General features: G+C 38.9%; 1 protein-coding gene across 4 annotated transcripts in view; it reads right to left on the bottom strand.

Moving 5' to 3' along the window:
- Positions 1–12,118, bottom strand: part of kif17 (kinesin family member 17) — a 36,343-nt gene extending 24,225 nt beyond the window's left edge. The window contains exons 1-5 of one of the 4 annotated variants that reach the window (XR_004416539.1): positions 11,571–12,118; positions 7,975–8,121; positions 7,184–7,285; positions 1,918–2,107; positions 254–688 (exon numbers count right to left, since the gene is read on the bottom strand). Coding sequence is in view for 1 of the 4 variants with exons in the window: in XM_033048064.1 (XP_032903955.1) it covers positions 248–688; positions 1,918–2,107; positions 7,184–7,285; positions 7,975–8,121; positions 11,571–11,801 (1,111 nt within the window). In the remaining 3 variants the exon portion in view is untranslated. Of the gene's footprint in view, positions 1–247; positions 689–1,917; positions 2,108–7,183; positions 7,286–7,974; positions 8,122–11,570 lie in introns of all 4 variants that reach the window. The other 3 variants (XR_004416541.1, XM_033048064.1, XR_004416540.1) reach the window with 3 other exon arrangements.
- Between the last annotated feature and the right edge of the window lie 4,280 nt (positions 12,119–16,398).

Here is a 16,398-nt window from a genome sequence, read left to right as displayed (position 1 = left end):
AAAGAACTGCAGATGCTGGTTTAAATCAAACGTAGACACAAAATGCTGGAGTAACTCAGCGGGACAGGCAGCATCTCTGGAGAGAAGGAATGGGTGACTTTCGGGTCGAGACCCTTCTTCATTAGTTATTAATATTGAAAACAGTTAATCAACTAGGACTTGGATTTTAGATTCTACCATTTCCTATCTTCATTGAATAAAGGACTTTTAGTGAAAAAGTGGAAAATACAAATTACAGACAAATTACCATTACCAAGCTGTCCAGCTAGGAGTGCCTTCAATTGTTTAATCTCCTCCTGATACTCTCTGAGTAAAGCATCCTTTGGATCTTCATTAATTCTGGGCTTGTTTTTGATGTTCTTTGCCCTATTGGCATACCGTAAAGTGCTAAGACTTTCATCATAATTATTGTCAGCTGGCGACAGACATGCTACCATCAGAGTTTTGGTGTTACCCCCAAGGGAGTCCTGCAACATCCGTGTCAGTTTGGAGTCACGGTATGGAATATGCTTTGATCTGCCATCCACCAATGCAGAAATAACGTTCCCAAGCGCTGAAAGTGACAGATTGATTTTAGTAGCTTCTTTTAGCCGATCTCCAGTTGCTCCAGTTTTTGCCTGTCTTTCGCTGCCTGCCAAATCGACCAGATTCAACTTTCCTACACGGATGTGGTCTTTCCCATTGTCATCTGCAAGACAAAGTAGTGTATTTTTTCTGCAATTATCATTTTTCATCGATGCCTATTTGACATTTGTGCTTTATATTAAATGAAAAGAAAGGCAGGTGATCTGTCCCTTGGTTTCTCCCAATTCTATTAATGATACAGAGATCATTTGTAACCTTGTGGTCAATTATCGATCCCGAGTTAGCCTGAGATATAACCAAGGAGGTGGGCAGCCAATTTCACAGGACTATTAACAGTCAACTAAATTAATCAGTCGAGTTGCATTTAACCCAGAGAAGGTTGGAACAGATTTTTTTACATAATGGGCACAATAAAACATTATAAACACACAATGATACCAACTTATTTTTTAGATTCCCAACCTGAATTGGGTGAATTGTCGATATTCCAGGACTGCTTTGAAGTCTCTAGGAATTGATACTACTGCAGTTTATCCAAGAGAGAAAAAAAGGGCATTAACAAGGTACTACTTTCACTTCTCAAAAATTTGTTTTATTTATGGAAGAATTGAACAGGGAGAAAAAAAATTGGTAGATCAAATAATGAAAATCCCATTATCCCCATAGACCTGGCAACCATAGATCTGGATTGCTCATACAGTAATATTATCAGTACACTGTTATATCTGTACAATTCTTCGTCAAAGTTTTGCAAAGATATATAACTTTTCATTCAACCAGCATCAATTGTTCCAGAATACTGTATGTTGACCTTAGTTCAAAACAGATTAACAAATTTATTGCCCGTATCCCAGACTGCAAACAGAACCCATTCCACAACTCTATGGTATTTTCCATCTGCCATGCTGTGATAAAATATCAGCTGTGATCTTACTGAATGGAGGACCAAATGGTTAATGCTTAAGTTCAATGATGCATTACATATCCAATATGGATGATACGTCAAAAATATACATATTTTTAGCTGTAAGTTTCTAATTAAAATGTAATTAATCTATTGGATAATAATTTTATTTCAGATTTTACATCGAATTAGAGAAGTACCAATTTGTTGAAGTCTGTTTCCTATCATTGTATCCAGTTAGCTAGCTCTCACTGCATCCCATGCAATTCGTCAGGGAGAAAAAAATATTTAATATACTTGAGATTAATATAATTTGCTTAAATTTAAGGACAATGAATGGTAACATGAAGTTTACAAAAATATTTCAGATATAATCCAATGAAAGTAAAACATTAAATATTCTGCTGCCTCTTGTTTAAACTACTAACCAATCGAGCACATCTCCAAGTGAATGGTGAATATAGAATGTGAACGAGATGAATCTTTGTTCATGAGGGTATATCCCACAGCTCGATTACCCCAGCCAATGTCCATGATTTTTTCACACTCTGTGACACTGTGCACAGTATGCATGGAGAGGTCCTTCACATAAATGCCTTTCTCTGGATGCTCCTTGAGCTACAATCAGAAGTGTGAGATAAACAAGTTAGAGCCTGCAGATTACCTCCTTAAGAATTCAATTAAACTCTTATCAAAGCATAGATAATTTGCAATATTAACCTTTTTTAAACTTTTAAATCTGCAGCACTATTAAATACTTGAATTTTAATCTCAAATGTTCTCCTTTCATCTTTTGAGTCCCATCTCTTGCTGCAGTATGATGAATGAAGAAACTTGCATTAACCTGTTCACTGCCATTTTTTTTTCACTATTGGCCATGACCCAAATGTACTCGGAGGTGGCACTGAACAGGTGAAATAGCAACCAAGACATTCCCCAGCATTCAATACAAAATTCCAAAACACATCTAAAAACCATTACCTCCAAAAATCAATCCAGCATTCCCCCAGTTCTGTGCTGAATCATTAGCAGAAGCTATATATAATCTTTATGATCGTTTAACTAGACAATTGGCTATTTGACAATGGGGAAGTCATTACTGAGCTTAAACCTGCCTTCACCTAATATGTACATGATTTATGTACATGATCGGGAATTGTGGAAATCTGGATTAAAAAAGGTGGAAAGCAAATTAGATCAGTCAACTACTACAACTAAAAACACTTTTGGACCAACTAAATGACAACTGATTCCAACTCAAATGACTGGAGTTGGAGCACAGTGATTAAGTAATTGGATGAATAGCCAGAGTTCTGGACTATTGACCAGAGATGTGAGTTTGATTTTTTCCATGGATTCAAAGTTAGAATCATGAAATCTATGACTTACAATCATGAATCATGACTTACAATTAAATATAGGAAATGTTTAATATCAAGCATATTTTAAGTTTCAGAGAAGTGAGGAGAACTGGATAGAACAAAGGAAGTGTCTGACATGATGGCATGATATTGAATGACATGGGAAATGTTGGTGCCAGCTGAGGGATTCTGACACAGACTGGAAAGGCAAGTTATCTAATGCTGTTAATTTTAATGTTGAGTCCAGTCAAACCAGAATATGAGATGCTATTAGTTAAGTTTAATTTGAGCTTTATTGGATCAATGTATGAAGCTAAAGACAGAGAAATCCGAGTGGAAGTGGAGATGGAGTGAATGGAGATGTTTATTCTGCAAAGAGATCGCCCAATCAGCATTTAGTTTTTCCAGTGTAGAGGAGCCAACATGGTAAGCACAAAAATACAAAATGATGGCACAAATAACATAGCTAGGAAAAGGGATGAGGTCCTGCGGAGTGAATAGGTTAAAAAGCAGAACCACGTGGGTAATAATCTCTGAATCTCCCGGTGCCAGGTGCTAGTGAAGGTAAGAGCAGGAAGATAGGACAGGTGAATGCATGGCTGAGGATTTGATGCAGGGAGCAGAGATTCAGATTGTTGTGCCATTTGGATCTAGAGCATACATTTGGCCTCTTTGACATAGAGGCCAGATCAGCAGGTCAGATCACCACACCCTTTTGGTCGATTTGATGACAACATCATGGTTTATTTTTAGTGAGCGTGACATTATACAAACCTTCCAATAATAGCAAACGAACAAAATAACTTGACTGCTGTTCAATGGCCACATTATTTCAGCTAGCAAAGAAATTCTCTTTGTTCTACGCTTCTTATATTCATATTGGCTTGTCAAACATAATTGTCAACACAGATGGATCCATTACCTTTATCCATGCTGCAATTTTAATGTAATTCTATATGTAAAATGCTGGTTTGATTTATTTCTGAAATTGAATCGGTATTTATATTATCCTTTCCTGCTTAATATGGCCATTCTCCCTGGTTTTCATAGCAACAGTTGTTGATTTCTATTCGTGGTTTTCTAAGCAATAATCACACACCCACAGTTTGCCCTACAAATTAATTATACTTGAGCTGATTTGGCAGACATAGACCTTTGGTGGAAACTGTATTCCATTTACAATGAGAACAACACACCTCAGTAATACAGGACAAATACAGAATCCTCAATGAAAGTCACACCCAAGGAAAAAGCAAGATTGTAATTAATTAATTATCAATATGTTCAAATAATCCTTCTGCTTTTTTCTTTGTATCCCGGTCTTAGTTGGAATCTTTCCAGTTGTATCATTTACAGTAATATTCCAGAATGCAGCTTATGGCCTTTAGACAACAATGACTTCACATTTTTAAACAATGTTTTTCATCTTACTTACAATAGGTTTTAATATCCAGAATAATGCACTGATCTGACAATGGTTTATTCAAGGATTAGCAAGGTATCGCAATATGATGCAGTAGTTAAATTACAGAAGATGTATTCAGAAGAAAGTTAGATAGAGCTCTTAGGGCTAGCAGAATCAAGGGATATGGGGAGAAGACAGGAACGGGGTACTGATTGATGATCAGCCATGATCACATTGAATGGCGGTGCTGGCTCGAAGGGCCAAATGGCCTACTCCTGCACCTATTTTCTTGGTATCTATGTAAGAGCTCAAAGTTATTCAGAAATGTAATTGGATCAGCGGCACTGATGATGTTGTTCCAAGAACATGTCAAAGATTGGGAAGTCCGCAATGAAGGATCATCATCTGACCTCCTAAAATCTTTGCACTCTGAGGGAGAAGAGGTGAGACCAGAAATGAGAAAAATGTAGCAGATGGTGTTGAAAGCTCTGGCAATTACAGAAAGTTTGGTCGACAAAATAGATTAGAGCTGAGGAAACTGGGCTTGTGGCGTTGTCAAAAAGACTGGAATGGCTTAAAAAAATCAGCAGAGAATAATTTGGATGGTGGAGCCACAAGAAACTGCAGGTGCTGGAATCTTGAACAAAACACAAAGTGCTGGAGGAACTTAGCAGGTCAGGCAGATCCAGGGACTGAATGGACAGCTCAGGATGGGACCCTTCTTCAGACTGAAATAGCGGAGATACTGTTGTCCTCTGGTGGAAAACAGAACTAGAGGAAATGAGCAAGAAATATGAAAATAGATTGTGAAGGAATGCAAAAATATAATGACAATAAATGCAAAGCACATTTCCTTATTCCCAGTTATAATCAAGACAAAGACAAATTGAATTATAACTGGGAATAAGGAAATGTGCTTAAATTGAATTTCTTCCACCATCTACCATCATGTTAGTCATCCTGCCTCTTCTCTATCCTTCATACGGTTATCATCCATCCCTGAATCCCATATTTCCCTTTTATCCTCCCCATTCCCCCTCCATCCATATCTTTCCCTCCATCTTCACATTTCACTCCTCTGATAACCTTTTGTCTCATTTTCACCTCTAGACTTAGTCACTTCACCCATTTGCCAATCACCCATCACTTGTATGCAGCCATCACTTGCCAGGATTTGTCTCCCCCCCCCCCCCCCCACCACTCTCTTTTCCAGCTTTTCACCCCCTCCTCCATCAATTTGGTAAAGTTCTGACCCGAAATGTCCTCTGTTCATTCCCTCTATAGATATTGCCTGACCCGCTGAGTTCCCCCAGTCTCTTGGCTTTTGCTAAAGATTCCAGTACCTGCAGTTTTTAGTGTATCCAAATATTTTGTAACCATTTTCACATGGAAAACTATGCAGCAATGGTCTAATGAAAATGAGAACTTACAAATCAATTAAAAGTACTGAACAATATAATGGGATTAAAAACAATCTATTCACAGGATCTGTCCTGGAGTTTTAAAATGTCTGTTTAAGAATGGGGTGAAGGAAATTTTCTTTACTCAAGATAGTCGTACGCCTTTTGACATCTTTACCATGGAGCATTCCGAATCTGTCACTGTGTTCATACAGAGAGGAGATCTCTATATTTCTAGATTTTAAGAACAGTACCCTGAGATAGTGCTGGAAAATGTCACTGAGAAACTGGCATTTAAATGCTAAATTTACTCATTTATTCTGAACCTTTCAGTGATATTCTCTTTGCTCTACCCATTCTTTCCCTTCCTTTTCTTCTACTGAAGAATAACTTCTTTTCTCCCCATGTCATTTCTGATGAAGAGTTCCATACCGGAAATATTAACTGTTTTCCTTTTCATTGATGTTGCCTAACTTGATGAGTGTTTTCTGTTTGTATTTCAAAATTCCATTATCTATCATTATTTAAATTAATATGTTTGATTGTACCAACAAAAAACTTGCATATAAAAATTCAATGAAAATATCGAAGGCACTGATTACAAATCCAGCATAGGAAATATTCTATATGAAAATTCAATTTCTGAAATTTTACAGTTCAAACACAAGTTAACTTTCATAACTCCCAGAGGCACTGGCTTTCAATTCTAAAGTTAAATGGTATAATTAAAATAACTTTGTTCTGTTTCCCCCTCAAAAATTGGATAATGTTTGCGGAATGTACTCATTCAAATACAATTTTATCATTTAAAAATGAAACTCTCATACAAAAATTGTTAAGTCATATTGAATCAACCTTAAGGCCTGCCAATTCACTGAAATTTGGATCTAGGCAAAGGGCAGAAAATAAACATATTTTCTTACTAGTGCAAATATGTGTGAGAATGGGTGCTGGTTTGTACTTTCTCTGCGCACGTGTTTCCATTGATGTGAAAGGTACCAAAGATTTCCAGCCAATAGTTTTACAAGTATTTAGCACTCGTGACTTAAGACCAAATTCTATCAGAATATCTGGTTAGTTTCTGGTCAATGCAATTCTGTTTTGCATTGGTGCAACTGATGGAACCAGCCAAAATATGTTAACATGGGCTGGTATCGTCAAATACTTTTGCTTAATTTCCTCAAGCAATACTAGATTACATCAAAAAGTAAAGTTTGTAAATCTGAAAAGCCAACACATAGACAAAAAGCCGGAGTAACGCAGTGGGTCAGGCAGCATCTCTGGAGAAGGGTCTCGACCCGAAACATCATCTATTCCTTTTCTCCAGAGATACTGCCTGGCCTGCTATTCCAGCTTTTTGTATCTATCCTTGGGTTTAAACCAGCATCTGCAGTTCCTTCCTACACATGTTGGACTGCAGTCTCGTACATGCATAATGTTCATATTTCTGAAAATATTAACATTCATTGTATGAGAAAATATTATTATGACAATTTGTCCTGACACATTATTCATACAAACATTTTACCTCCAGTTTGTGTTTGGTATCTTTACCCAGAAGGTCACGGATCTCTTCATTGTAAATCTCCAAATATGAAGCCCTCACGAGGAACTTAGTATTTTCGGTACACTGTGGGTGAACACACAGTGGCATTGAAACCTCTTAAACTGGTTACATTTTGCTGCAAAGTAATCAAAGTACTGAATGATATTAAATCTAAATGAAATGCTCTTAAACAATAATTGATTGTTTAATTAACTGAATGGATATGTGGGAAGATATTAGGAGCATGACAAAAATCAAAGGACAGAGAAAACAATTAAAATGTAAATTAAACATACTTATTGCAGGGTTTCTAATTTTAATTCCCTCAATAAAAGTTTATGCAATAGTTCTAATCATGTCTCAACTCCACGTTTGTAATTAGGCTGAAGTGATTCACTGTTCAGTTTCATCTTCTGTCCTATTGAGAGCTGCCTCGCCTTTACTTGGACATTCCTTTCAAGCGAATTGAGATTAGGAACGCAGCATGTGATGAATTGCAAATGTAAACTCTTGTTCTACTCCATTTATAACTCACTGAAGTATATCTAATGATGCTATTACTTGTGCATCAAGAGGACATGTGCCACTATAAGCACTGTTTGTACTAAATCAGTGTGGAATTCAGTTTAGAAATTGTATCACAATGGATCACAACATAAATTCTACAAAACTGCATCCTGGTTCTACTCTGCTATTCGAGATCCAAAATGATCAATAATTAAACCACAGAAATCCAATTCTTGTAAATTGTAATCTACTGCTTAACTGGATACCTGGATACTCTCAAATATATGTTCAAAAGCTCTGGGAATAACTCCTCGTTGCGATGTTGGAGAAGGAATGCCTTGCATAGTGAATGATTTTCCACTTCCTGTCTGGCCATAGGCAAATATTGTTCCATTGTAGCCTTCAGTGACACCCTATTTGACAGTAAAGAAAAAACATTCACCATTAAGAGGTTGAAAAGCACAAAATAATATTTCGTCAAATTGACGATTATCACGTAACATGGAAACATAGAAGATTTTATAACTGTTTTTGGAATACATCCAATTGCAATTCAGTTCCATTTCTTGCCTTTTTATCCCTGCATGTTAGATTCTAAATAAAGGCAAGTTTAAATGAGCGATCAGACAAAGAATGGAAAATTGTGTGCCGAGTATTTTGCTGGGAAACAAATATGATTGCTTCAAACTTGTCAATATTTAGATATGGAATGGAAGTTCAGCAGTAATAAGCAAAAATAACTATTTTTCTAACATATTAATGACATGGATCATATTTGTGTTTGTGATGAGTCATAGGACATGCGGTGTCTGCTCCATCATTCCATAAGATCACAACTAATGCTGCTTTCTTGCACTATCACACATCTAAAACCTAACAATCTCCATTAAATATACTCATCAACTAAACCTCCACTGGCTCATGGGCAGAGAATTCCAAAGATTCACTAATGTCTCTGTGAAGAAATTTCTAAATGCTGAACCACTGAACTCTTATTTTGAGACTTGTGGAGTTGGTTCCAGGTTCCAAACACTCTAGTCAGGGTAATCTACATTGTCAAGTCCCATTTGAATTCTCTATATTTCTATGAGTACACCCATCATTCTTCTAATCTCTGGACAACAAATTCCCAAATTGCTTGATCTCTTCTCATTGACCAAAAATATTACTGCAATAAAAAGTAAAGTGGCTCATCCCACTGCACCCAATTTATCTTAATGATCTTGAAGTCTTTTTGACATTCTCCTCATAACTCATGAGCCCATCCAGTCTTGTGCATCAGCGAATTTATGAAATATTAAGTTTGGTTCCCTCATGAAAATCATTTAAAAGTGTACAAGGGATGCAAGCACTTACGCCTGTGGTACCCCATTAGTCACCAATACCACCTCATAAGAGATCCTTTCATTTCCACTCTCAGCCAATTTTCAATCCCTATCATGTGCTTTCATTTTTCACAATCAAGTTGAACCAGACCGGGTGGCACAGTAATGTAGCAGTGACCTATATTACTGGTCCCTGTAGTAATGTAGGTCAGGGGCCTGCGTTCATCCACAACTAAGAAGCTGTCTGCGTCGATTTTGCATGTTTTCCCTGTGACTGTTAAGATTTATTCCGTTCTCTCTGGTTTCCTCTGGCAAGGTTAACTGACTAAAGAAAATTATCACGGTGTAATTGTTGGGTATGTGAGGGAAAGTAAGTTGCGGGCGTTCAGAGGAACGGGAAAGGTGGAAATGGAACCAATGGACTGTTCTGCTGCGTGCAGGCATGAATCTAATATGACCAATGGCCTCCTCCTATATTGTGGCAAGAAGGCTACTGTATTGGAGACCTTCTAAAAATCAAAATACACAGCATCTACTGATTCTCTCATCTATTCCAAGTCACATCTTCAAAAAGCTCCAGTAAGTTTGTTAAATATGTTTTGTTTCTTTCATAGATATATTTTAGGTGTGTCTAATGCCCTTTAAATAATTTTACTGTTCATTTTTAAAATAAGAGAGTCTAGCATTTCCCTGTCACTGATGTAAGAATGAGCTTGTCTATAGTTTCCTATATTATTTCTCCCTTATTTTGTTTTTTAAATATTGAGGTTGAATTAGCTCTTCTTGAATATGCAGGGAACTCATCCATAGAATTTTTAAAGATGACAATCCACTGCATATACTACTTCCACTGTTCCTTCTTGCACTGTGTGTTTTATTTGCTTTGCCCAATAATTTCTCCAGCACTATCTTTTCTCTTTTATTAATTTCCTTTCATTCTTTTGTCTCAATAGGTGATGAAGGACGCTGCGTTGCACCTGCCCCGGCCGTCCTAGCACGTGCATCACCTTGCACTTGTTCAGGAACTGAGGCGAGGGACGTGGTCACCAACTCTCATCAATAATGAATTTGTCCTTTAATCTCAAATCACGAAACTAAACAAATAAATCACATCAATATTTTTTTTCTAAAACTGGCATTTAAATTAATGAGATAAATAAAGACTTTGCTAATACAGCCAAAAATCAGCATGTCCTTTTATATATAATATCCATAAGCTGATTGGATGGATGAGAATCAAAGTTTTATCAATCAAAGTTTTCAAATGGACAGAGACATTCCGGATGGGACATCAGTTCTTAAACAATCAACTTCCTGATCTAATTTCTATTTAATTTTACTGTAGTTGCCTTCCTCCTATGCATTTCCATTCTCAAAAAGATAATTACTTTAAAACCCCTAGAAATCCCAACATTAAAGTTAAAATTATTATTTTTTTCTTTAATCATGGCTTAATAGTACCAAAATCATAAACATCATTAGTACACAATCATAAACATCATGCGTACACAACATAGTGAAAATAAAACATCTAAGTAAACCTAATTGAATGATCCACTTAGAAGGAACAGGAACACCAACTGTATTGTGAGATTATCAACAATATCCATCATCCATATTATAACCTCCAGTTTCCACAGGTTTGGGTTTGGCTTCAAGCACAACTATACCCATCATGGCATAATTGAAGAGAGGTTGGCACCAATAAGCTCCACCCCATTGGACCTGTAATTTGGCGGGCTTTTTTTAAGTGGCTACTTTTCTGAGGTAATGCCAAACAATGATACTACAAACCTCCCCATATTGAGGTAGTTCCACTTGCTGCCTACACTTATTTTCAAAAACTGCTCAATTAGTTAACAGACAAGTTATTTGCGCCTATTAAAAACCTTCAAGATAGAGCAGCATAAAATTGGTAGATTAAGAAAATGTAAATTATGTGCATTATTTTCAGCATCTCATTGGTGCACTTGTTCACTATATTGATAATGTTCCTAAAGGGGTAACAGCTTTATTAAACAGGTGACATCTGATCTGTCAAATCTTGCAGCTAAACAGTGTTTTTAACATTCTCCAAAAGTCCTAAATTTATTTTATTACTGCTATAGGAAATGCTGCAGCAGATCTGCACCAGGACAGCCCCACAAATAGCATTGTAATAATTAATAATTTGACGTTGATTCGGGGATAAATACATTTCAGGCAATTAGGAGTAATTGAAAGTGCTTTTGGATCTTCTATGCAAATATGAGAGGGCCTTTATTTAACTTCTTGTTCAAAATATGGACCATCAAATGCTTCTCCGCACTACGTTGAAGTGTCAGCCTAGATTTTGGTACTCATGAATGGGATATGAACCTTCTGACTCAGATGCCAGTGAACAACAACCTGGGCCACAGTTAAGTTTAATACTCCGAAAGGTAGTGTTGGTGCAAGCCTCCTTAAGGATTCAATGATCTTCACAGTACTGCGTGTAAATTGCTCCCCCAGTGGCACTATTCAACCAACCAGTCATATCACGCTAGTTGCTGTTTTACCTCCACCAGCGGATAGGCGATCTCGTTGTACAGCTGCTCGGTGGTACTCTCTATGTAATAGACGCCGTCGAAAGTGAACTGTTTTGGCGGCTCTCCGAGGGCCCCGGGCTTCTGGATGAAGCACTGGCCGCGGGTACTGTCCATGGAGACCACCACCTTGCAGTTCAGGTCCTTCTCCCGGTTGTTGCTCGGTCTACAGCGTACCACCACCCTCACCGTCTCCAAAGCCATTCCCTCCTCTCCTCCTCCCCTCCCCGCGATGTCGAGCTTGTTTTACTTATTTAACGTCCTTTCCTTACAGGTTCCCCATCCCGGTAACACTCGACCATTCCCGGGACCAGGCTCCTGCAGCCGAGCGTCGGTTGCCGGGCAACGAGTGACTGCCCCGAGGTTCTAAGTTCCGCCGAGGTGCGTCATTTCCGGCTCGGACGGCCTCGGTCACCATGGAAACAGAGTCAGGCCGCAGAGCTTCATGATGCCGCCCTTTGGTTCTTGGTTCTTGCACAGGTATCGCAAATGTACCTTTAAACCCGCACCCACCCACAGATCAAAAACACAACTTGCGTGTCATTTACCTTGTATCACGTCAACTAAAATGTAAAACTCTCAGTAATTGCGCAGTTACTCATGGAAATTAACAGGGTTGATTACAGTCTTTAAAAAATGGTTTACCGCGTATCCCTCCCACTCTTTCCATTACATGCATAGCCAAGGAAGAAAAAAGTGGATATAATAAAATAATGATATTGAATTATAATATAATTATAGAATTATAATAAAAGAGTCAATCAATTTCCCTCCTGCGATAAAGTTATTTCGTATATTGTAGCAATGTTACAAAATTTTGAGATTTATAAAATCAAGTCTGCAATTTATCCCATCAGATAAAGCATAAAAATAAGTTTAATTTGACACCTAATTCACTTTCATATCTCAAGTATTTAAAAAGTTATGGCCATTTTCATACTCGGAAATGAGCATCTTGTTCCCTATTGATTTTCTATGGACATAACAAAAAAGCTGTGATCGTGGACAGTCAAAAGCCCATAACCTCCTTAAAAAATAAGAGAACTGAATGAAATTTTCAGTTATCATAGATTGAAGCATTCTGAAACAAATATAAAACAATCTTACTTGGATGACCTGAAATTAAAGTATATAATTAGTTAGTTACCCAATTGTAGCTAATTTCAAACTTCAATTACTAGATCTAAACATCTATCCATTTCTTAATAAATGATTAACATTTTTAAATAGCCTAAGTGTCCAAATAATATTCACAAATAATTCACAATAAAACATGATTTTAAAATCTCATTTACATTAATTTATAGGCCAAATGGAAGGAATTTAGTGTTCAATTGCTGTAAATTAAAGTCCATTTACATCAGCTTTCTAGTGGTATCCTGTGAACGCGCTGGTTTAGAACGTTCACATTGCGGTAGATTTGTGCCCTCAAATGCCCAGAAAAATACTGCGGGATATAATGGGCCCCATATTAGCTACTCGCAACATTAAACTTTGTATAAAGGGATCTTAAGAAGCCCTTTTTAATGTAAAAATAAACAGCCTACCTTCCGTTGTCCCCTGTATGAGATCCGGCCGGTTGCCGGCCGTCGGGGGTTTAGAGGTTAATTTTTAAACTACTATAACAATTAGATAAAGCTCTTAAAACTAATAATAGCTCAAGCGACGGAATCTGCCAGCGAATTTTCGTTAATAATTAACTAGGCTGAACATCCTCGATTTGAACAGCCTAGAGAAAATCGCGTTTTAAACCCGCCCCCCTCTCAACGGCGCCAAAATCGCGCACACGGGCTGGGACAGATTTTCAGCGATGCTTCAGGTACGTTTTGCTACATACCTATATATTGTATCGTAAACTGGACTGGTTTAGGAACGCTGAGGCCCTGTGCAAGAAAGGACAAAGCCGGCTGTACTTTTTGAGAAGGCTCTGCTCCTTCAATGTTTGCAGTAAGATGCTGCAGATGTTCTACCAATCGGTGGTAGCCAGTGCCATCTTCTTTGCTGCCATGTGCTGAGGCAGCAAGGTGAAGGTCACGAGCGCCTATAGGATCTCATCTGGAAGGCTGGCTCCTGGGGGCTGAGTTGGACTCATGGGAGATAGTCTTGGAGAGGAGGATGCTCCTCAAACTGCGGAACATCCTGGACAATACAGCTCACCCCCTCCATGACACACTGATCAACCTGAGGAGAATCTATAGCAACAGACTGATTCCACCAAGATGCAGGACAGAACGCCACAGGAGATCCTTCTTCCCTGTGGCTATCAAACTGTACAACTCCTCCCCCTTCTGTCATGGGGTATACTGAGATGGTCTGCCGCCCCCCCCCCCCCCCCCCCCAAATCTTTGCATATTCCCAATCCTTTCCCAGGGCTGCCAACTCTCATGTATTGAGCGTGAGAATCACGCATTTCACCAAATTCTCACGCTGATCACAAATTTCTCACGCTGTCGTGAGAAATTCTGTGATCAACGAAAATTTCAAAACTCATATCAACTGCATGGCTCACGGATGTTGGAGAGCCGGAGCTGAGGGAGGGATGGAAGCAGAAGCAGCGGCGGGGACAGATGCGGATGGGGAGCCGGGGCTGGCGAGTGTTTGCAGGGTTGGCGAGTGTTTGCTGCAGCTCTGGCCATGGAGCAGCCTCAGTGCAAGAGTCCCGGGACGTCGGAGGCGTCGGAAGCATTGCGCCACTGCCGTGAGAGTTTCTTTGCCAAATTCGCCCAGGTGACCGGCATGGGTCACGCTGCGGCTCGGTGCATCCTACAGGACAACCAGTGGCTGCTGGAAGTAAGTACCAAGCACTGGGTAGAAACGGTGGAAGATAGTGGCCTTCAAATGGGGGTGGTTGGAGAAAGTATCCTGCTTGCCTGCTAGATTTTCACAAAACTATAACTGCAGGAAAAATGTTCCTGATGTTGGGGATTTCAGAACCAGGGGTCACAGTTTAAGAATAGAGGGTAGGCTAGTTAGGACTGAGATGAGGACAAACTTTCTTCATGCAGAGAGTTGTGAATCTGTGGAATTCTCTGCCACAGAAGGCAGTGGAGGCAAATTCACTAGATGTTTGCAAGAGAGAGTTACATTTAGCTCTTGGGGCTAGCGAACTTAAGGGATATGGGGAAAAAACAGGAAAGAGGTACTGATTTTAGATGAACAGCCATGATCATATTGAATGGCAGTGCTGGCTCGAAGGGCCGAATGGCCTATTCCTGCACCTATTTTCTATGTTTCTATGCTTGAGTGTATGGCAATAAAACCTGACCACTTGATTTTGAAGCATTTGTGCAGGGTGGAGGTATAATGTAGTAATAGAGTGATACAGTGTGAAAACAGGCCCTTCGGCGCAACTTGCCCACACCCGCCAACATGTCCCAGCTACACTACCTGCATTTTCTTCCATATCCCTCCAAACCTGTCCTATCCATGTATCAGTCTAACTGTTTCTTAAATGTTGGGATAGTCCCTGCCTCAACTACCTCCTCTAGCAGCTTGTTCCATATACCCACCACCCTTTGTGTGGAAAAAGTTACCCCTTAAAAAGTTACCTCTTAAAAGTACTTCAAACAAAAAACATTGAAATCATATTACAATGCACTAAAACATGATTTTAATACATCAAATTTCAAAAAGTCCCTACCCCCCTCCCGCCACTTTGGTTGCTCCACTCCCTCGCTGGTTACCCCCAAGTGATTGCTCAGCCTCCAGACTTTCAAAAACGCTCCGTGGCTCCTGGTTCCGAGAGAGAGCACTGCCAGATGTGAGCAGGGAACAGAGGCCAGTTGTCCATGATGTCTGGATCCTAATGCTCAGCGCTTCGTGTTTTGGAGTTGGCTAATGTTATTGATTTGTAATTAGCCTGATTTGACAAAACCTTAATTTATTAATCTGGAATATCCAGGGGGGTGGGATAAGTGTAATATTACCGTACTGACTATCTCCCCCCCCCCTCCCCTATAGGGGGGGGGGGGGGGGGGGGGGATAGTCAACCTGAGGAGAATCTATAGGGCATTTCTCTTCCTGCCAAAGGAATTGGGGGGGGGGGCCCAATTCCTTTGACAGGAAGAGAAATGTCCCCAATCTTGTTGTTTTATTAATTGAACACTTAGATGAACATCCTCAAGGAGTGTAATTAGATGGAAACTGAATCAGATGCAATATTTAAGAGCTTGTTCAAAGAAGGGGCATATTTTAACGGAATGACAGAGATACTTGCAGGGGAATGTGTGAGGAGATTATTATTTGTCTTTAGTTTTAGCTTGAACCAGGACATCTGAAGATTCAAAGTTTAATATAGTAATTGTGCTGATACTGACTCCAACCAACCACATAATGAATATCATGCATTCCGGAGGTTTTATTTTTCTGATGCCATTGAAACTGCACTTGGATTTCAATCACTTCAATGTAAAAGTAATTGGGAATGGGGAGCATTGGAAGAAAAATTTGCCCTAGGTACATGTTAACTGTAATATAATAATGTATGCATGTTGGTAGGTGCAATCAAAACAAACATCTTTTTATCATTGTTGTGTTATGAATACCACAGAAAATATGAAGAACTCTCAAGATCACATTTAATAGAATAATATTGCTTAATTATATAGTTATTGGACTTGGCATTTCGGAAAATGTAGGAAAATACGGAAAATATTGGGGCTCAAACTCACACGGGTTGAAACACAAGCATCTTTATTGTTCAGGTCCTTAACTACACAGCAGGTCATCACACGTTCACACTGCTACTCAAAGATCCTATAGCGGAGCAAGATAGGCCACTCCTGCTAAATAGAATGGGCTG

Source organism: Amblyraja radiata, chromosome 31, assembly GCF_010909765.2.
Source record: "Amblyraja radiata isolate CabotCenter1 chromosome 31, sAmbRad1.1.pri, whole genome shotgun sequence".
NCBI lineage: Eukaryota > Metazoa > Chordata > Chondrichthyes > Rajiformes > Rajidae > Amblyraja > Amblyraja radiata.
The sequence above is the reverse complement of the archived record's forward strand: the minus strand, read 5'-3'. Positions and strand labels throughout refer to the sequence as shown.